This window comes from Odocoileus virginianus, chromosome 21 (assembly GCF_023699985.2).
Source record: "Odocoileus virginianus isolate 20LAN1187 ecotype Illinois chromosome 21, Ovbor_1.2, whole genome shotgun sequence".
Taxonomy (NCBI): Eukaryota; Metazoa; Chordata; class Mammalia; order Artiodactyla; family Cervidae; genus Odocoileus; species Odocoileus virginianus.
Window position 1 is genome coordinate 38,382,037 of NC_069694.1, and position 22,797 is coordinate 38,404,833.

The window sequence follows — 22,797 nt, forward strand, 5'->3', positions numbered from 1 at the left end:
CAACTAAACTTCAATAAAAATAAACTTCTAAAAATTAAAAAAAAAAAAAGAATGAGAGAAAATCCTATTATTTCAGCAGACATATCTCCTTTTGATGCATTTAAGTACTAACTAAATTCCCCACCTTTACTATGTTACAATACAAGTGATTTTAATATTACTTAAGTTTTTACATAAAGTACCTCAGATAAACCAAAACAATTTTGAAAACATAGTAAAATAAGAAAAAAATACAATTAAGAAAAACAAAATTTTAAACACCTCAGAAATTAGTCATTTCTAATTGTCATCTTCACCTTCTTGTCATCAGCAATCCAAATTAGATATGGACTTGGAGTGAAGAGAACTGTATCCACCAAAAAGATATGTTCAAGTCCTAATATGTGGTACCTGTGGATGTGAACTTATTTGAAAACAGCTTTTGTAGATAAAATCAAGTGAAAATGAAGTCACAGTGGATAATGGTGAACCCTAATCCAATCATTGGTATCCTTAAAAACACACAATACAAGCACAAAAGACAGAGAGCAGAAGTCCATGTGATGACAAAGATTAAAGTGATGCAGTTTCAAGCCAAGGAACGCCAAGGATTGCTGGCAACCACCGACAGCTAGAAGAAGCCAGGAAGGAATCTTCACTAGCCTTCTGAGGGAGCATGAGCCATCCAACACCCTGATTCTGGACGATCAGTCTCCAGAACTATAAGAGTACATTTCTGTTGTTTTGAGAATAAATTTCTGTTGTTTTAAATAAACTACTGTTGTTTTTGAATAAACTACTGTTGTTAGCAGTATTTTGTTACAGCAGCCCTGGAAACAAATATAGGGCTTATATAATTAGTGAAAATTAAACTACATGGTGCTTGTAATGACCTTTCCCTACTTTTCAATATTAAATTGAGCCTTAGTCCATATGGAATGATTTAAATTATAAGCCTAACAGTCCATGCTACTAACTACACTTAGAAAAATCTGTCGCTTTGAAAGATACAACTTAAGACATAAATTCTGTTCTACAACTGTGGGGGCTTTTCTTTATTTACACACATTGCTCACAGACCTTTAAATGGATAACTGTAATAGCTTACTAAGAATAAAGCAACAAGAGAGACAGTGAACATCAATATTAAATTCAGTGAATTTTTGATCAAATATATATATAATTTGAGATGCCAATAAGTAAAAAAAAAAACAGAAACTTAATTTATCCAAACTTAGTAACTAAGGCTTCTGAAATGTTACTTTAGCTGTGACAAAGAATAATCATGTTAAATATAACTGCTCTACATTTACTGGCAGGAACTAAAATATCTACTAGCTCTACCATCTCTTGCCAATGCCCTCATATAAATGTTTAGTTATAGATTTTTACATTTTATGAAATTTAAATTCCTTAGTGTTTTTCAGCACATTCACACAAATAATATAGATATGGCAACTCAATCCTACTATCATCAATAACAATTATACATGATGTGGACAGACAGATGTATATACAATTATATGCATATTTTCATACATGCTTATATTATTTACAGAAACATATTTACATTAGCTTAAATATTATTATATGATAGATGCACATATGAAGTTAACTTTATTCGCTTAAGAACCAACATTATTTTAAAGAAGTATGTAAGGAGAAAAAGGATAGCTGCTAAGGGCTACTTTTTAAGAGCTGTTTCTTTTTAAATGTGGGTAATGACATAAATGGATCCCTCTATGCCTTTTATTATATTTGACTGGGCCGGGTCTTCATTGCTGCATGTGGGCTTTCTCTAGCTGCTGCGCATGGGCTTCTCATTGCAGTGGCTTCTCTTGTGGAGCACAGGCTCTAGAGCACGCGGGCTTCAGGAGTTGCAGCGTGAGGGCTCTGGAGCGCAGGCACCGTAGTTAGAGCGCGTGTGCTTAGTTATCCCACGGCATGTGGAATTTTCTCAGACCAGGGATCAAACCCGTGTCCCCTGCACTGGAAGGTGGATTCTTAAACACTGGACCACCAGGGAAATCCCTCAACAGCTTTTTAAATTAATCTAGCTTGAAAAACGGACCTCCCTGGTGGCTGAAAAATTAGTTTTGTAATCAAAATAATTTATCATCACTATTTAAATTAAGAAAATATATTAAAGTATTAAGTCCTCAGTGCTTGCCTTAGAACCACAAAAGCATCACACACACACAAAAGGGTAGAGGTGGGTCCACAGTCCAACAGACATCAATTTTTGAATTTATCAATTCAATCCAAGAATACTGGAATGGGTTGCCTTTTCCTTCTCTAGGGGATCTTCCTGACCCAGGGATTGAACTCATGTCTTCTGCATTGGCAGGTGGATTCTTTACCACTGAGTCACCACAGAAGCCCCTCATCAATCCAATACTACTTTGTTCCTAAAATCACTATATTCCTTTGAAATAATTAAACTGAATATAAAAGCTGCAAATAGAAGGTAACCTCCCATTCAGAAAATTTTGTTAGACTTAAAGGAGATTTAGGATAACTGCCTCCACAAATAAACAGGCAATAAATCAGAAAGGCACTGATATAAACATACAGGAATAAAACTGAAAGGTCAGAAGGCACATTCTGAAGAACACAATCTTGTAAATAAAAGAATACAGATTTACTGCTGCTGCTAAGTCGCTTCAGTCGTATCCGACTCTGCGACCCCATAGACAGCAGCCTGCCAAGGCTCCCTGGTCCCTGGAATTCTCCAGGCAAGAACACTGGAGTGGGTTGCCATTTCCTTCTCCAACAGATTTACTAACAGGGTAATACTCTCAAGTAATGGTTATTTGAGGTTTAGAAAATTATTTTTTATTTTACATATTTAAGTCTTATGCAAGAGCCAAAAAATGCTTTCTTATGAGTACTTTTTATCACTTAGTTCAAAAAGAAAGTTTAAAAAAATTCACAACAGAAATAAAAGAAAATGAAATTTCCTTCCAATTCAAATATTTTATGAAACACCTTTCTCCTGATTTTTCCTTAAACTTAAGAAAAAAAAAAAAGATGATACTAGTACGGTACAGAGTTCACTGTAGATTCAGTGCTACTTTCTTTATCCTGCTTTTCTTCCTCATGTGGTGAATCCAGCTCATGCTTATCTTCCTCTTCACTGGAATCACTGTTTAATCCACCTTCAACTCTGGCGAATTTCTTGTCACATGAACAACTTTCACAGGCTTGGTCTGTGGGAACAGCTCCTTTCCTTTGGGGTAAAATAGTGAAAAATGCTTCTTGCCAGTCTCTTGTCTCCAGGTATTCCAGAATAATCTCAAACACTGCAACAAAGACAAACTCTGTATGTTTCTGAGCCTAGCTCATCACAATGCTGTATACTTTAAAATACATTGCTTTTGTGTTAAGAGTGCTAATATGTCCTAATAACTACTTTGTTCTTATTACTTCCTTCTCCTGTATTAGCTGTCAGAGCTAACATGTACCAAGGCTCTCAAGGATGCTACTTTGTAGCTTTTCCTCATATCCTTTCTTAAGCACTCAGAGGTTTACCATTATCTGTTGTCAATTATAACTAATAGAGGACCCCTCTTTTTTTTCCTTCTTATTCTTTATTCCTGCCACATCTTTATCCTTTATATGCTAACAAAAAAGAAAAAAGAAAAAAAAAAAACAGGGGGAGAGAAGCTACCATTAATCTAAATTTCTTCTAGCTTTCCACTCGCTCTGTGGAGTGTCTGGCCTCCTTTTTTTTTTTTTAAACACTGTCCCGCCAAGTTCCTCTCACTTTAACACATTGATGAAAGGGTAAATTTGGATTACTTTATGATAGAAAAGGAATACATTATATATCAAAAGTCTTGGAAGAGGTTCATTCCTTGAATCAATAAATTCATTTCTATAACTCCCTAGAGCTTGCTACAGAGAAATTTAAAAAACCCAATTAATAGTTGTGTACTAACGAAAATCTCTACTAAAAAAAGTTTCAAAAAAGCAAAACTCCAGGCAAAGACTTAAGTCTGAGGATATCTATTATAATATTTACAATAGTAAAAAGAAAAACATATCAATAGAAGAATGGTTGTATTATTGTATTGATATATTCAGGTGAATAAGTTACACAGCCATTAACAATGACTCAATAAATATAAATGGAGGGAAAACACCCCACATTTATAACATTTAATGTAATAGAGTAAGAATCCAATTACATAATAAAGGATATTATGCATAGGAAAAGAACTTGGAGAAACACCAGAAAGTTACTATCAAGTATTCTGGGTATTGAAATAACACCTACTTATTTTCCTTTACACTTTTTTATACCTTCAAAACTTTCTAAAATATGCATGTATCAGTCAAACAAATCATAAATGGCTACATTTTAATTTTCCAAAGGTATATATTTTCTACTTTTCCAAAATGTAAATAGAAGGTTATTTTTCACAGTGTTCACATAGGTAAATTTTTAGCTTATAAGTTTATAGCTTACCATGATTAACTGCCAAAACTTTTCTACTATTCATCTTCACAAAATTCCCAAGGGGAAGCTGTGCATGATCAATTCCATGATCTGATGCTTGTTTATACGTGAGTCCCTAAAACAAAGACATCATCACCTAGACTAGAACATTACATTATTTAAACTTAAAGTCTAAGATAGAATAAATAATTTTTAGGAAAGACTTTAGTTCAGAGAATATAATCTGAATTTGAGTGTGTATATTTAACAGCTAATTTGAAAATATTCTCTTGATAATAAGTATAGTCAGAATGTTGCTGGTATTTATTTTAACCAAACAAGGAAACCAAAGACATTATGCTCTCTATCCTGTCACAAAGTTCGTCAGTAGCAGAACCAAAGGAAAAACTGGCTCATGCTTCCTGACTCAAGCAGCTTCTCATCACTCCACACTGCCTTTTTCTCAGTTTAAAGTATTCAAACTGAATTCTTATAGAAGCATCATCACTCTTCTCATAAATCTGAAAGATAGAACTGTTTCAATTATATAGCACTAAGAGGTACAAGTGGCAAAAACTAATGAAATGAAAACCTGAATGAAAAAAATTTCCTATGGTCCATAAATTTGATTTTTCCATTTCTGTCAATTAAAAGCATGCTGAATTATGAAAACAAACAAACAAACAAACCCCAAACCCAACCTTAGCATGGTAGAATAAAAAGCTTTAGAAAGGAAATCAACTTAAATCCTGTCTTAGGACTTTGTTTTAATGAAATATAAACACTTTAGAAATTCTATTAATGTTACACTTAATTTATGTGTGAGAAACACAAAAAATAAACAATACAAATTTCAGTGGAATAATACTTATTGGATGCATGAATTTCAACTTAAAAAAAAAAGAATGCTGAATATGAATTTTCTTCTCAAAATTAAAATCCTTAAAGCCTGGGTCTAATCAGGACTAAAAGAGCCCAAAGACATAACACAGGAGGAAGAAGGGCTAAATTTCTCAACTAATAGTCTGCATTTTCAAAAAATAATTATTCCTTTATTGGCCACTCCATGCTGCACAGCTTCTGGGATCTTATAGCTCCCCAAACACAGATTAAACCCAGGCCCTCGGCAGCAAGAGCACAGAGTCCTAACCACAGGACTGCCAGAGGAATTACCAATAGTCTGCATATTTTAGAGGCCAATATTTGATAATAGATCAAGTCAGGCCTTTTTGAAAACAAAATTGTTTTAGTTCAGAGAAACATACAAAAGAAAAAAACTAGTTCTACAGAAATAAGAAAACAGAATTTTTCTACTAAGAAAAAAATAAAAAGGCTAAAGATCATCCTGATAAAATTCCCTATGATGCTATAGAGCTGTACTGTCCAACTGTAGCCACAATTGACTACCTAAACTTATTATAATCTTTAAAAACTCAATTTCTCAATCATACTATGTACAACTCGTGCTCAACAGCCAATGGGTTACCATACTGAACACGATGATATAAATACTTCCAACAATGCTTAAAATTCTCCTGCACAGTGGTGCTATATGAGAATAATGAATTACTGTGTATTATTCTGCTGACAACATTTCAACAGATACTTAACTAAATAAATTGAGCTTAATTTAGCACAATGCAACATAGCTGGCAAAACACAAAACAATGTTTTCTTTTAGAAAGTGTATTTCTGTACTTTTTCATTTGAATGAGGGTAAAGGAGGTGGGAAGAGACAAAGGTACAAATTAAAGAGGACAGAAAGCACATCCCATATAATCACATATTTGAAAATGGGCATAAGTTTACCAGTTTGGATAGAAATTTTTATGTAAATTAATATAAATTTTGCCAGCAGGCTAGAAATTGATTAGCAGAAGAAGCATTTATCAATACAGAAAATCATTTAAGCATGTGGGCTCCAGACCAATCTGGAGTTTCAAGTGTCTACTACCTATTTTTATTAATTTTAGATTTAATTTTTATGTGCTTCTGGTTCCTCATCTGTAAACTGTGCGTACTAACAGCACTGACTTCACTGGGCTGAAGTAAGGATAAAGCAAACTAACATATGTGAAATGCTTCACTTAGCTAGAAAGGTGACTGAAATATCGAGGTACTCAGTAAACACAAGCTCTCAGTATTTACTATTAAGAAAATTAACATTACTATCAAGAGCACTGGTACAGCAATTTTAAGTATGAGCAAAAGCAAAAATAAAAACTTAATAGTATGTACCTTGTGATGGTTGTGATCTACTAATCCTCCAATCACATAGGCCTTTGATTCATCTAATTCCTTTAATACATTAGGTGAATCTGATGTAAGATAAATCAGGTCTTCTTTCTGTATGAATTCACTATAGTGCTCTGGTTTGATGTGGATATCCTTCAAAACACAAAGAGAAAGATGCTATTAATTAACAGGATTTTGTGAAAATTGGCTAAAAACGATTATTTTCTTTTCCCTAGCCAAACCTACCCAAAAAATATTTGACAGGAAGTTCAAAAGACTATTATAACAATGTATTACTTAGAACCTATCACTCCAACATCTTTTCATCTCACATCTCAATTATTTAAGTAGCCTCCTAATGCTACTTCCACCTCTAGCCTCAGATCCCTCCAATTTACTTCCTCACATGGCTGGGGGACTCATTTTCTGAAAACACTACTCTCAATGTTTCATATTGATCTGTAGGTTAAAATTCAAGCTCCTTAACTTAGTAACTCTCACCTTAATACAGCACCAATCTATCTTTCTAACTTTCTGTTCCAACAAAACAAATGCATTTTTGTTATATATTTGCTCACAGTGTTCTCCAGCCAAAGAATGCCTTCTCCAATTACTTTCTTCTCCATTTATATGAATCATCAAAAAGAAAGGGCTTACAGATTTAATAATTTTCATGTATCTACTTCCACAAAAATAGACATCTGAAATCTTCTTTACCAAAACTGTCACGTCAGAGGTATTGAAGGCTGAACAACAGCAGGCAGAATTTTGCAAATTGCACCGAAAGAAAAAAAGGAAGATACATCACAAGGTTTAGATGGCACTTCTCAATAATTTTTGTGGAAACAAAAAAATGAAGCAGGAGACCTCTCACCTAAGTGTATATAGCCTATTGATTAATAAGCAGCCATTTTTCTGGAAAATGATATACAATAAATATGATTCCTATACTTAATAAAGGCCCCAAGAGGAACGTGCATAACTAGAAACTAGTGAACTCATTATGTCTCTGGGAAACTGGTGGTATAAAATAATAAATTTACAAGCCATAAAATAACTGAGAGTATGCCTACTCTAACTCATTATAGTATTTCTTAGGAAAACAGGTATGAACGTAAAACTTGGTAAATAATAAATTATACTTTAAAACTTAAAAAGACTTTTGAAAATGTTTTATGCTATAGACTATTAATAAAATAAAAAACACAGTCATTATAGGATTAATGAGTGAGACAGGGAAAGTCTGTCACAGTGAGAACAGGCTTGGAGAAAGGGAAAAGGTATAAGAATAACCCACCACTTCTCTGAGTAGGATAGGATTAATGTTCCTTAGGGATTGGTACTAAAGCCAATCTATTAGTTACCTTTGCAAATAACAGAGTAGTTCAGTTCAACAGAAAAAAAAAAAAAAATGTGAGCCACATATGTAATTTGAATCCTCCTAGTAGCCACATTAGAAAAAAAAAATGACAAGGGGGCTTCCCTGGTGGTCCCATGGTTAAGAATCCACCTTGCAATGCAGGGTACATAAATTTGACCCCTAATCTGGGAAGATCCCACATGATGTGGAACAACTAAGCCCATGGACCATGACTACTGAGCCCAAGGCTGCAAGTGCTGGAGCCCCAGCGCCTAGAGCCTGTGCTCTGCAACAGGAGAAGCCACTGTAATGAGAAGCCTGCACACTGCAACTAGAGAGAAGCCCCCGCTCACCACAACTAGAGAAAGCCCGGGCACAGCAACGAAGACCCAGCACAGCCAAAGATAAATAAATAAATAAACACGTTTTAAAAGTGACAAGAAATAGATGAAATTCATTTTAACAATACATTGTATTCAACACAATATACCTTAAATGTTATCATTTCAACTTATAATAAATGTCTTTTTTTCATTTTAAGCAGATATGTTTCATTCTTTCTCCTTTTTGTATTATCTTTGAAATCCAATGTTTATTTGACATTTATAGCACATCTCAAATCAGACCAGTCACACTTCAAGAGTTCAATAGCCATGTGTGGATAGTGGACACCAGAGGGTATAGAACAGATTTAGAAGAAAACAAGTGCATTTCCAAATTTTAGAGTGACTTCACGCTTATAAATAACGTATAGACAGTTTGCTGGGTTGAGATTGCATATAGACCTTTAAATTCTTTCCTTTTTTAAAAAAATATGTTTTAAAGTTGGCAGTAAAATAGCAAGTGAGATTTCATGAAAGAAGGTACAAACTATATCTCAAGTCTCTTAGCTTCTCTCCTTGGTAAACTTAGACTTAGGAACAGTGATACATAGGGTTTGGAGCTGGTGACTCATATTTGTTAGCACTATGTAGAACTCAGGTAAAAAATGCAGACCTTTAAGCCTAAAAATACTTTATATTATATGAGACTTAATCGATTTTAGTTACCTTCCAGTTGACCCATCCTTTGTCATTTTCATCCATGTTCTTTTTCAGCTGGCCTCCATGGCTTGTCAAATAAAACTGATAAAGAGATTGGCAGGCACAGAAAGAGAGACTGAAAGACTATTAAAGTCAATATTTTATTTCCTCACACACTAATGTGACTATCAATGAAACACAAAATATTTTCATTCTGGAAAAACATTAATTTATGACATGCTTTAAACATGAGAAGACTTATCTTTGGTAGAAATGTGTATTTTTGTGCATCTCCTAACCCAGTAACTTCTGTATTCCACCTACATTTTCATTCCATTTTCTAAGCAGCTATAATCTGCCTCTTGTTTAGTGATCACTTACTTTTCTATAATATTCCTGCTTCCATGTCAAGTTTCCCTTCCCCTTCTTTTGCCACTACTATTATTTTTTACTAGTCCAAAGTCTTCATAATTTTGCTTTGACTTTAAACCCTGAAACATATTTGAAATCTAATCAAGGGTGAAAACAATATAAAATGTAAAAATATAATATTACTATCACTTGATAAAAAGAAAATATCTAACCAAAATTTTAACAACATTTTCTAGTTTTTAACATCAGTGAGCCAGAGTTAATTTTTAGCTCACTTAGAATTAAAACAATAAGGAAAATGACCCTACTCTTAAGAGCAGTCAACTAGTCTCACAAATCACTCCCTCAATCCTTCAAAATTATCAGTGACTCAAAATCCTTTAAGTAGAGAAAATCTGGCCAACAGGCACAATGGCACGTATCAGCCTGGGGCAGTTCCGCTACTCCCCAGAAAGCAGTGAGAGCTGAGAAACTGGTATGAAAATATGTGTATGTCCTTTAATGAAGATGTTCAACTACATAACAATGAATAGGTCAATGTGTATAGCACTGATGATGATTGGGTACAGTGTATCTGAGAATAATGTATGAAAAATGTTTAAAATATTCTATTTTTGCAGAAAAATAGAACATTTTCCCAAAGAGACATTTAGCTCATTAAGAAAGATTACCTGTAAGATTCATTCTTGTACAAGCAATCAGGATTACCTATGCCTTTTCTGAAGGGAGATATAAAAGGAAACTAGAAGTTTGTTTTAATTCCTCAAACATACCTGCACAGGATGCAGTGCTCGTCGATTTTCTGCATAACATCGTTGAATCTGCTTGTGAAGTTTCTTAATGTCCTATAAAAGAGTGCAATTTTTAAAGCAATATTTTAAAAATTACCTGTGGCCATTTCATAATCCGAGTGGAACAGAATAAGCAGGAAGGATAACTAGATAGGTACATTTCTTCTTTAGAAATACAAGTCCTTTCTGATTAATTTCCATTCAATTTCCTTACATACTATTTAAATAATTACTATAAGTCAATATTCTGTAAGTGACCCATAATTTCACATTTTGTATCCACTTAAAATATAAATTCATGAAAACTTTCACTCTTCTTAGGAGACAACAAAAGAAAAAAAAATGGCTCTTAGAGCCATAGTATTAAAATTTTCACAACTTACAAAAGTTTAGAAAGTAATTAAAACATAGTAGCATTGTTTAAACAACCAAGTATCTTAAACTATGAAATAATCCTTTTAAGCCAATCATATTTTCACCCCTCCTTTCAGTTAGGGTTAATAACAAAACCCCCCACAGCTCTTTACGATTAATATGCAGTTACTGAGTTTCATAACCTATTACAGTACGTGTCTTTCCCTCTGTCTGTACATACAGATATAGCTTCCCTGGTGTTAGACGGTAAAGCATCTGCCTGTAATGTGGGAGACCTGGGTTCGATCCCTGGGTCAGGAAGATCCCCTGGAGAAGGAAATGGCAACCCACTCCAGTATTCTTGCCTAGAGAATCCCATGGAGAGAGGAGCCTGGTGGGCTACAGTAGTCCATGGGGTCTCAAAGAGTCGGATACGACTGAGCAACTTCATACATATAGATATAAATAAAAGCAACCTACTAGCTATTTAATACTTTAATTTAGAGCCACAGATTTTGAAAAGCTTAATTTAGGATGCATTGTTTTCAGGAAAAAAATTTTTTTTAACTTTTAAAAAAATCTAAAATTTGTTATTTTTTTCTGGCCACTCTGTGCAGTATGTGGGATCTTAGCTACCCAAGCAGGGATCAAACCTGTGCCCCCTGCATTGGAAGTGAGGAGTTTTAACCACTGGACCACCAGGGAAGTCCCAACTTAGGATGCACTAAAGCTGATTTGGTGGTGCTGACTTCTAGCTTTTGCTTGTCTGTAAAGCTTTTGATTTCTCCACTGAACTGAATGAGAGCCTTACTGGGTAGAATACGCATTCCTATACTCTAACAACCGAAGATGAGAAAGAGAAATCAAGGAAACAGTCCCATTTACCATCTCATCAAAGAATAAAATACCAGGAATAAACCTACCCAAGGAGGCAAAAGACCTGGATGCAGAAAATAAGAAGATAATAATGACAGAAATCAAAGATGTGTGACACAAACAGATGGAGAGATAATATACCATGTTTTTTGATTGGAAGAATCCATACAGTGAAAATGACTACACTCCCCAAAGTAATCTACAAATTCAATGCAATCCCTATCAGATTATCAATGGCATTTTCCACAGAACTAGAACCAAAAAATTTTACAATTTTTATGGAAAAACAAAAGATCCTGGAGAGCCAAAACAATCTTGAGAAAGAAAAACAGAGCAGGTGGAATCAGGCTCCCTGACTTCAGGTGGTACCACAAAGCTACAGTCATCAAAACAGTATGACACTGGCACAAAGACAGACATAGTGATCAATGGAACAGGACAGAAAGCCCGGAAATAAACCCATGCACCTATCATCAATTCATCTATGACAAAGGAAGCAAGAGTGTATGATGGAGGAAAGACAGTTCCTTCAGTATGTGTTGCTGGGAAAACTGAACAGCTACAAGAAAAAGAATGAAATAGAACACTTCTTTAAAAACATACACAAAAATAAACTCAAAATGGATTAAAGAGCTAAATTTAAGGCCATGTAGTATAAAACTCCTAGAGGAAAATATTGGCAGAACGCTCTTTGACATAAATCAGAGCAAGATCTTTTCCAGTCCACCTCCTAGAGTAATGAAAAGAGAAACACAAATAAACAAACAGGACCTAATTAAGTTTAAATGCTTTTGCACAGCAAAGGAAACCATAAACAAAAAAGGCAACCTTCAGAATGGGAGAAAATATTTGCAAAAGAAGCAATTGACGAGGGATTAATCTCCAAAAAAAATAGAATAGCTCTTGCAGCTCAATATCAAAACAACTCAAAAGATGGGCAGAAGATCTAAACAGACATTTCTCCAAAGAAGACATATAGATAGCTAAAAAACACATGAAAAGATGCTCAACATCACTAATTATTAGAGAAATGCAAATCAAAACTACAATGAGGTACCATCTCACACCTATCAGAATGGCCATCATCAAAAAATGTACAAACGATAAACGCTGGAGAGGATGTAAAGAAAAAGAAATCCTCTTACACTGTTGATGGGAACGTAAACTGGAATAGCTACTATGGAGAATAGTATGGAGGTTCCTTAAAAAACTAAAAATAGAATTACCATATGATCCAGCAGTCCCATTCCTAGGCATACATTCAGAGAAAACCTTAATTCAAAAATATATATGTATCCCAATGTTCACTGCAGCACTATTTACAATTTACAATAGGACATGCAAGCAACGTAAATATCCATCAACAGACAAATGGATAAAGAAGATGTGGTACATACATACAATAGAATGTTACTCAGCCATAAAATGAAAGAAATTGGGTCACTTGTAATAATATGGATGAACCTAGAGTCTGTCATACAGAGTAAAGTAAGAGAAAGAGAAAAACAAATATTGTATATTAAAGCATATGTATGGAATCTAGAAGAAGGGCACTGATGAACCTACCTGCAGGCCAGGAGTAGAAGACACAGATATAAAAAATGGACTTGTGGACACAGCGGGAAGGAGAGCGTGGGACAGACCGAAAGAGCAGCACTGACACAGATACACTACCACGTGTAAGACGGACCGCTAGCGGGAAGCTGCTGTGTGACACAAGGAGCCCAGCCCGGTGTTCCATGACGACCTAGACAGGTGGGAAGGCCGGTCAAGAGGGAGGGATACACACACACACAGCTGATTCCACTGCTGCAGAGTAGAAACTAAGAGGACAGTTTAAAGCAATTATACGCCAGTTGAGAAAAAAAAGAAGACATGGTATATTTATATAATGGAATACTACTCAGCCATAAAAAAGAAACAACGCTATTTACAGTAGCATGGATGGACTTAAGATTATCATACTAAGTGAGTCAGAGAGAAAGACAGATGTGCGTCACTTATATGTGAATCTAAAAATATGATGTAAGTGGACTTATCCACAAAACAGAAACAGACTGACAGAATAGACTTGTGGTTGCCAAGGGGTGAGAGAGATAACTGGGAACCCGGGCTTTAGCAGATGCAAACTACTACACATGGAATGGGTAACAACAAGGTACAACTGTACAGCACAGGTAACTATATTCAGTATCTTATAATAAATCATAATGGAAAAGAATATGAAAAGGGATAAATATGTGTGTATATATACATATACATATAAATGCATAACTGAGTCACCTTACTGTACAATAGAAGCTAACCCAACATTGTAAATCAACTGCTTCAATAAAATAGTTTAAAACACACACACACAAGAAACCAACAAAATAGCCTAGAGATGGAAGCAACATAAATGTCCACTGACAACAGATGAATGAATAAACAAAAAGTGGTCTATATATACACTAAAATAGTATTCAACCTTAAAACATAAGGGAATTCTGACACACACCACAATGCAGGGGCTTCCTAAGTGGTGCAGTGGTAAAGAATCTGCCACTCAATGTGGGAGACATGGGTCCCATCCTTGGGTCAGGAAGATCCCCTGGAGTAAGAAAGGGCCACCCACTTCGTTATTCTTGCCTGGGAAATCCCACAGACAGAGGAGCCTGGTGGGCTACAGCCCACAGGGTGACAGAGAGTTAGATGTGAATAACAACTGAGCACAGCACAGTGAAGACATAATGCTCAGTGAAAAAAATCTGTCACAGAAGTGGGATTCCACTTATATAAGATACACAGAGTAGTCAAATTCATAGAGACAGAAAGTAGAATGCCAATGTCAAGGGCTGGAGGAGGGGGAATGGAAATGGTTGTTCAATGGGTATAAAATTTTAGTTTTGCAAGATGAAAAAGAGTTCTGGAGACTGGCTGCACAACATAAGTGTACTTAGCACTATTGAACTGTACACTTAAAAATGGTTAAGATAGTAAACTTTGTTATATAGATTAAAACCACAATTAAAAAGAAAAAAATATGCATTTTAGTACATAAATTATATCAAAGTAATATTACATATTAAAGCAAAAATTATTCAGCCTAGTTCAGCTACAGGATTTTTCTGACAATGACTCATGATACCTTTAATACCATCAAGCTGTCAAAACTGCAGTCAATGATAAGGCGGAGTGGGCTGTGAACAACGTCTCTTCGAATACGTTTTCTGTCACTTCCATCTGAATTTGACTCAGGTTGACATTGTCGCTCTAATTGCTTTCTCTTGCGTTTTTCCTTTCGCTTTTGTCTAAAATTAGTAATTGAAAACAACTTTTTGTTATTTGGATATTTACAAAACTTTTCTAAACAAAGAAAAAATTATTTTAAAATCAGTAGGCTAAATCATAAAAAACTGCCACTTCTGTGGATCAAAATTGTCAAATATCAGCAATTTTAGATAGTCTAAAAGTTTTACTCATTTGCAAATGAGTTTGCAAAAGCAAAATATTTTTTACACAGATCTGAACTGTAAGTTCATTTATTATTGGTAGCATGTTATATGGGGCTTCCCTGGTAACTCAGCTGTTAAAAAGAATCCACCTGCAATGTGGGAGACCCTGGTTCACTGCCTGGGTCAGAAAGATCCCCTAGAGATGGGATAGACTACCCAGTCCAGTATTCATGGGCTTCCCTGGTGGTTCAGATGGTAAAGAATCTGCCTGCAATGTGGGAGACCTGGGTTCAAGATTTGATCCCTGGATCAGGAAGACCCCCTGGTGGAGGGCATGGCAACCCACTCTAGTATTCTTGTCTGGAAAATTCCAATGTCAGAGGAGCCTGGTGGGCTACAGTTCATGGGGTCACAAAGAGTCAGACACAACTGAATGACTAAATACAGCACAGCACACGGCCCATTATACGTACTTAGAAAACTTTTAAAATACTGAATTTGAGAGTTATAAAAGATTTTACTTTTATCGTTCCCCTACATGATTTTCAAGCAACAATTATAACCATATATTAAAAAAAGTAAAATTGTTATTCAACATAGATTCGGACATCCTAGCCACAGCAGGCAGAAAGAAAAAGAAATAAAATGAATCCAAATTGGAAAAGAAGTAAATTGTCATTGTTTGCAGATAACACAGTGTTGCATACAAAAAATCCTAAGGATGCAGAAGAAAATTACTAGAGCTCAACAATGAATTTGGTAAAGTTTTAGGATACAAAATTAATACACAGAAATCTACTGCATTTCTACACATAACAAAATATCAAAAACAGAAATTAAGGAAACAGTCCCATTTACCATCTCATCACAAAGAATAAAATGCCAGGAATAAACCAACCTAAGGAGACAAAAGACCTATACTCTGAAAACTATAAAACACTGATGAAAGAAATTGAAGATTACACAAACGGATGCAAAGATATACTGTGTTCTTGGAATAGAAGAATACTGTGAAAATGACCATATTATGCAAGCAATCTACAGATTTAGTGCAATCCCTATCAAAATATCAATGGCATTTTTCACAGAACTAGAACAAAACTTTTTGAAGCTTGTATGGAAACACAGAGGACCCTGAATAGACAAAATAATCCTGAGAGAAAAGGATGAAGCTGGAAGAATCATCTTCTCTGACTTCAGACTATACTACAAAGCTATAGTTATCAAAACAATATCACACTGGCACAAACACAGAGGCACATACATCAATGAAACAGATAGGAAGCCCAGAAACATATCAATTAATTAATATCAATTCATCTATGACAAAGGAAGAAAAGAGTACAGGAAAGAGGAAAGACAGTCTCTTCAGTAAGCGGTCTTGGGAAAACACTGAAAAAACTGAAAAAAATGAAACTAGAACACTCCCTAACACCATACACAAAAATAAACTCAAAATGGATTGAAGACCTAAATGTAAGGCCAGATACTATAAAGCTCTTAGAGAAAAATATAGGCAGAATACTCTGACATACATCACAACAAGATCTTTTCTGATCCGCCTCCTAGAGTAATAAAATTAAAAACAAAAATAAAAGCTTTTGCACAGGAAAAGAAACCATCAACAAAATTAAAATACAACATATGGACAGGCAGTAAATATTTGCAAATGATGTAACGAACAAGGATTTGCTTCCAAAATAAACAAAAAGCTCATATAGCTTAATATTAAACAACCCAAACGAAAATTGAGCAGAAGACCTAAACAGACATTTCCCTCCAAGAAAACATACAGATGGCCAAAAGACACATGAAGAGGAGCTCAATGTTGCTTTGGAAAAATGCAAATCAAAACTACAATGAACTATCATATCACCTCACACCAGTCAATATGGCCATCATGAAAATGTCTATGTATAACAACTGCTGGAGAGGATGAAGAAAAAAGGGAGCCCTCCTACACTGTTGGTGAGAATGTGAATTTGTGCAGCCACTATAGAAAACAGTATAGAGATTTCTTAAAAAACTGAAAACAGAGTTACCATATGGTCCAGCAATCCCACTCCTGGGCATATAGCCAGAGAAAACTCTAATTAAAAAAGACACATACACCCCCAACATTCACAGAAGCACTGTTTACAAAAACCAAGACACAGAAGCACCTAAATGTTCACCGACAAATGAATGGAGAAAGAAGATGTGGTATATATACACAATGCAAAGTTACTCAGCTATAACCAAGAATGAAAGAATGCCATTTGCAGCAGCATGGATGGATCTAGAGATTATCACAGTAAGTGAAGTAACTCAGACAAATATGATCTCACTTACATGTGGAATCTAAAAAAAGTGATACAAATAAAGTTATTTACAAAACAGCAGTAGACACACAGACACAGAAAAGAAACATATGGTTACAAGAGTGGATAGTAAGGGAGTGGGAAGATAAATTAGGAGTTTGGGATTAACATACACATTCTGTGCTCAGTCACTTCAGTTGTGTCCAACTCATTGTAACCCTAAGGACTGCAGCCTGCCAGGCTCCTCTGTCCATGGGATTCTCCAGGCAAGAATACTGGAGTGGGTTGCCATGCCTTTCTCCAGGGGATCTTCCCAACCCAGAGATCAAACCTGTGTCTTTTACATGTTCTGCATTGGCAGGTGGATTCTTTACTGCTAGCACCACCAACAAGGACCTAGTGTATCACACAGGGAACTATCTTCAATGTTTTGTAATCATCTATAATGGAAAATAATCTGAAAAAGTACGGATGTATATATGGGGCTTCCCTCGTTGCTCAGATGGTAAAAAATCTGCCTGCAATACGGGAGACCCAGGTTTGATCCCTGGGTCGGGAAGACAGCCTGGAGAAGGAAATGGCAACCCACTCCAGTACCCTTGCCTGGAGAATTCCATGGACAGAGGAGCCTGGAGGACTACAGTCCGTGGAGTCAGAGTTGGATACAACTGAGCAACTGACACTTTTACTTCCACATATACATATATATATATCACTGAATCACTTTCCAGTACACCTAAAACTAACACAACATTGTGAATTAACTATGAAAAATAAAGTGCTAGTTGCTCAATCGTGTCTAACTCTTTGTGACCCCATGGACTGTAGTGCGCCAGGCTCCTGTGTCCATGGAATTCCTCCAGTCAAGAATACTAGAGTGGGTAGCCATTCCCTTCTCCAGAGGAGCTTCCTAACCCAGGGATCAAACCCAGGTCTCCTGCATTGCAGGTAGATTCTTTACTCTCTGAGCTACCAGGGAAGCCCATAAAAATAAAATGAAGAAAAAAGTGTTAGTCACTCAATAGTGTCTGACTTTTTGCAACCCCATGGACTGCAGCCCACCAGGCGCCTCTGTCCATGGAATTCTCCAGGCAAGAACACTGGAATGGGTAACCATTCCCTTCTCCAGGGAATCTTCCCAATCCAGGGATCAAACCCAGGTCTCCACATTGCAGGCAGATTCTTTATCATCTGAGCCATCCCAGGGAAGCCCTTCAATAAAAATAAAAGTTATTTTTTAAGAAAAAGCTGCTCTCATTTTTTAAAAAGTAAAATTATGAAAAAAAAAAACACCTCAGGTTTTTCTCTCATCTACATCAACAATTAATTTTCTAATAAATTTTGTCTTTCTATAATAACAGCTTAAGCCTAACTGCTCTTACCAAAACCTGTAATAGTTCTAGCAAAATCAATGTTAGGCCCAAATTTGACCTTTCTGAGATGATTATTTCTGTTCCATATCTAGGACATAGATGCTAACTATATCCTTTTTATAAATTGATAATTTTAGAAATTGAGGTGCTACTCACAATAGGTATGGGTGAGAAAAGTGTACTGTGTAAATTCAGCAACACTGCTAAAAAAAAAACAACTTAAAACAGTTTTAGTAGCCAACTGACAAAGTGAGCTAACAGTATGTACAGTCCCAATTTAACTAACATAATTACTACTGCATAATTTTGTAATTGCATAACTACTATATGAAAGATCCAACATTCCATATCTCTAAATATGGATAGAATATATGCATTTTGATACATACTTGCGGAGTTCTCGTTGTTCTTCCCATTGTTTCTGTTTCATTAGCTTCTTCATTTGCCGTTTAGATATTGGTTGAAACCTTTCACTTAATCCTGGCTTCTGATTTTCCTCTCCATCTTCACTTAAGTCTTGCTGTCTTTCAACATTACAAGTCTTACTAAATGCTGGCAACATTTCAGATGACATTATTTGATGCCTCTGAAAAATTGAAAAGCAACTCTGACAGGAACAGATGATTTACAACCAAAAATAAATAAATAAAAGTTAAAAAAAAAGACCAAAGGATGTGATTAAAATGAAACCATATTAGTAATGAAAAAGGTGCAAATTTAGGCAATCAATCGTCATTTACTGGCAAAGATCATTTGATGAAATGGGATGTTTTTATACACTTTTGGCAGCATAGCACAATTTTCCCAGAAGGCTACTCAGACCTATATGTTTGAAGAGATTTAAAATGTTGATACTCTTTCTTACAATAATTTATTTCCTTAGAATTCCTGTAAATTAATTGGAAATATAAACAAAATTAATGGAAAAGAATACATGTATTACTGCTATTTTTAACAATAAAAAATTAGAATGTCAGCAAATGGGGACTAAATACAAATTACAGTCCACCTATAACACTGGATTGGAATACTAAGCAGCCAAGAAAAATGTTTCTCAATATTATTTAATGATAAAGGGAAATAATTGTTAAATAAGAAAATCAAAACAAAAAATGTTCAATTTCACTTTAAAATATATATATATACATATATACACGTTTTAATTCTGACCCACCCATGGCTTTCTGCATTTTCCAAATTTTATATAGTGAAAATATAGTTTTATAAAAGAAAAACATATAATTTTTTTAAAGAGCTGGAAAGCACTTTTCTGTACTTGTCTTTAATACTGTCATACAGGAAAAATGCTAATTTCACTATCTCGGTGGACACTCAACAATTGGTTTTTGACAAAAGGTATGCTATACATTTCTATATTTTGGACAGTACAGAGAACAAATTGAGTTGCCCCCAACATATTCCATTATAAATATGTAATTATAAATTTTTCACTTCAGTCACAGCTGAAAAACAAAATATGTAAACTGACTCTGTAATCAGTTGTGGAATACTCAGGGCCATCTAAAACATCTTATTTAGATTTAACCACCAACATCTTTAAGGGTCTTCTCTGGTAGCTCAGTCGGTAAAGAATCTACCTGCAGTGCAGGAGACCCAGGATTGATGTGTGTGTCGGGAAGAGCCCCTGAAGACAAGGAAATGGCAACCCAGTGTATTCTTGCCTGGAAAGTCCCATGGATGGAGGATTCTGGCGGGCCACAGTCCATGGGGTCGCAAGAGTCAGACACGACTTAGCAACTAAACCACAACCCACATCTTTATATCCACTGTCTAGAGCTAAACTTGCCTTTAGAGCAGGGAAAAGGATAGAAATACTGAGACATCTTTTCTCTTTAATTATTAACACCATAGCTTAAGAATGTGTGTTCTTTATCCCTATCAAAAACTAAGCATGAAGTCTGCAAATATTCTATCGGTCTTACACAAAAATATGTAATTCTTCCCTTTTACAGAGATAGCTAACAAGTCTGTGCAGAGAAGCCAACATCTAAAAGGAAAAAGAACAACCCCCACAATTCAGAGAATGGAAAGAAAAAAAGTTCGCAGAACATAGTTTGAGCAGCGATTTTATTACACAGTTCCTGCCTTCTTTAAACATGCAATGATGTAATAGGACATACAGGGTACCTAAGAAAACAGAAAGTTTACCAAATCTTGACTGCAAGACAAGAAATTTTAAGATGCATGATTCAGGGGCTAGAGCAAAGCCCTGACATTTCACTATACTGCAAAATTACTAAGAGGGGAAAGAATCATCTAGTAATACAAGTAAGAGTTCACAAGTTTTCTTTATGCCACCAACCAAACTTCTTTTAAGGGAGATCATCTCTTAGAAATGACAACTCAACTTTGACTCTCCTCTGGAAACCCCACTGGGCAGGGCTAACATCTGCTTTTGTCCAACATTACATTGGCAACACTAGCACAGTGCCGAGCACTTAGTAGATGCTTGTTACATATTGGCAGAACAAACAAATGAGTGACTATGATATTATAAAGAACTTCTAAAAGTAATGAAAATTATAACATCAAACACTTATTAATTCTTACTATACTTAATAAGTTATTATCTAGTTTACTCTCTTAAAAAAAAACCCTAAGGGGTAGTCACATATGCCTCCTTTGCAAAGGAAGAGGTACCAAGATTACTTGCCCAAAGTTACAAAGCTATTATACGATTCCTAAGAAACAGGCACCTAGAGCAAATGTTGCACAAAACAGGTCCTCAAAATACTTGTAGAATGAAGCAATGGAGCAAAGATTCAAGCCCACATCCAACTCTACTGTCTTCTAGAAGTCCAAAGTCTTATTTAGAAAATGGGAATTTCCAAACAATCTTAAAGAGCTGTGCTGCTTTCACCCACCTGCTGTTGAAAGGCTCAGAGAAGACCTGTGTCACCAAAAGATAACGGAGGGGAAAAACCCCTTTGGTTCTACTTGCATGCCAATGCACCAAAAAAAAGAATTGGGAAACTTCCTAGAGATCACTGCCAAAAGTTTATGTCTGTGATATCCTGCCTTCCAAGCTCGCAACACATGACAACAGCAGATAAAATATTAAAAGGGGAAACAAAACAAGTATAGCCCTTCAAAATCAAAATTAAGGACAGGGTCTGCAGTGTAAAGACAGCTAAGAGGTTTCCTATCTTTAAAGAGAAAAATAGTAATACAAGACAGAGGACGGGAGACAGATGGGAGGAAGTTTAAGAAGAACCCTTAAACTGGTGTTGGGGTGAGGCTCCTCTTTCCAAGAATAAAGCCTAACAACAGGTAAAATTAAAGATAGCTTATACAAAGCTGACTACTTGAGGGGAACATACACCAGCCTCTTGGTTACAACCTGGGCCCAGCTATGAGGTGACGTACAAACGTACAATAATATGACTGAAATTCTCAGCCACATGTATAGGCTCTGCTATTGGTCTGAAGCACTGAAAAGGGTCATGGGTGGAAGAAACCACAAAATCAGTAGTAGAGAGAGACATAGTTTGGAAAGGAAAGCTATAATTCCGTTCCAGATGAGTCTGCAAAGCAAAATTATAAAAGGACGGAAATTAGGGGGAAAAAAAGAGTTAAAGAAGAGCAGTAACCATAAAAACAAAAATTGGGAAATTGGTACACAAAAACAGGCATAAAAATATCAAAACAAGAATTCACTAAAAAAACAAAAAACAAAAACAAAAAAGAACCAATTTGGAAAGCAGGAAGTGAAGTCATAAAAATTTCAACATATTAGGCAAACTCCAGATTACTTGGATTTCAAGAGGTAGTTGATGAATTAGAAGACAACCTCACAATCTGATTCAGAGTTCAGACAGAAAAATAAAACGAAAAAAATCGTATGTCTGAGCATTTAAAAAATGTGAGTAACAGCTTGAGAGAAACATAGGCCAAAATGGTAACTATTCAATTTAAGAAACAGGAGACAGAGGAAACACAGCAAGCCTGAAAAGATAAGAAAAATTTTAAACATATATTGTGATTCCTAGGATCACTTTTATTTCCTTTCCATAAATAAACACATGAATAAAAATTAGCAATGAATATATCCAAAACAATACAGAAAACATAAGCTAAACCTGCCCATTAAGCTAAATGTGCAGGCTTCCCAGGTGGCGCTAGTGGTTAAAAAAAAAAAAAAACAAAACCCTGCCGGCCAATGCACGTGGGTTCCATCCCTGGGTCAGGAAGATTCCCTGGAGGAGTGCGTGGCAACCCCCTCCAGTATCTTTGCCTGGA

The 22,797-nt window shown here is 35.5% G+C and overlaps 1 protein-coding gene across 5 annotated transcripts in view; it reads right to left on the bottom strand.

Annotated features, from left to right (window-relative positions):
- The window catches only part of TRMT10A (tRNA methyltransferase 10A), a 37,548-nt gene that overhangs the window by 12,817 nt on the left and 1,934 nt on the right, over positions 1 to 22,797 (bottom strand). For all 5 annotated transcript variants that reach the window (XM_070452180.1, XM_070452176.1, XM_020884238.2 and 2 more), the window contains exons 2-8: positions 18,927 to 19,123; positions 14,558 to 14,720; positions 10,183 to 10,254; positions 9,065 to 9,139; positions 6,659 to 6,808; positions 4,451 to 4,556; positions 262 to 3,281 (exon numbers count right to left, since the gene is read on the bottom strand). In XM_070452180.1, coding sequence (XP_070308281.1) covers positions 3,016 to 3,281; positions 4,451 to 4,556; positions 6,659 to 6,808; positions 9,065 to 9,139; positions 10,183 to 10,254; positions 14,558 to 14,720; positions 18,927 to 19,111 — 1,017 coding nt within the window. In that variant the 5' untranslated portion in view covers positions 19,112 to 19,123 and the 3' untranslated portion in view covers positions 262 to 3,015. The remainder of the gene's footprint in view (positions 1 to 261; positions 3,282 to 4,450; positions 4,557 to 6,658; positions 6,809 to 9,064; positions 9,140 to 10,182; positions 10,255 to 14,557; positions 14,721 to 18,926; positions 19,124 to 22,797) is intronic.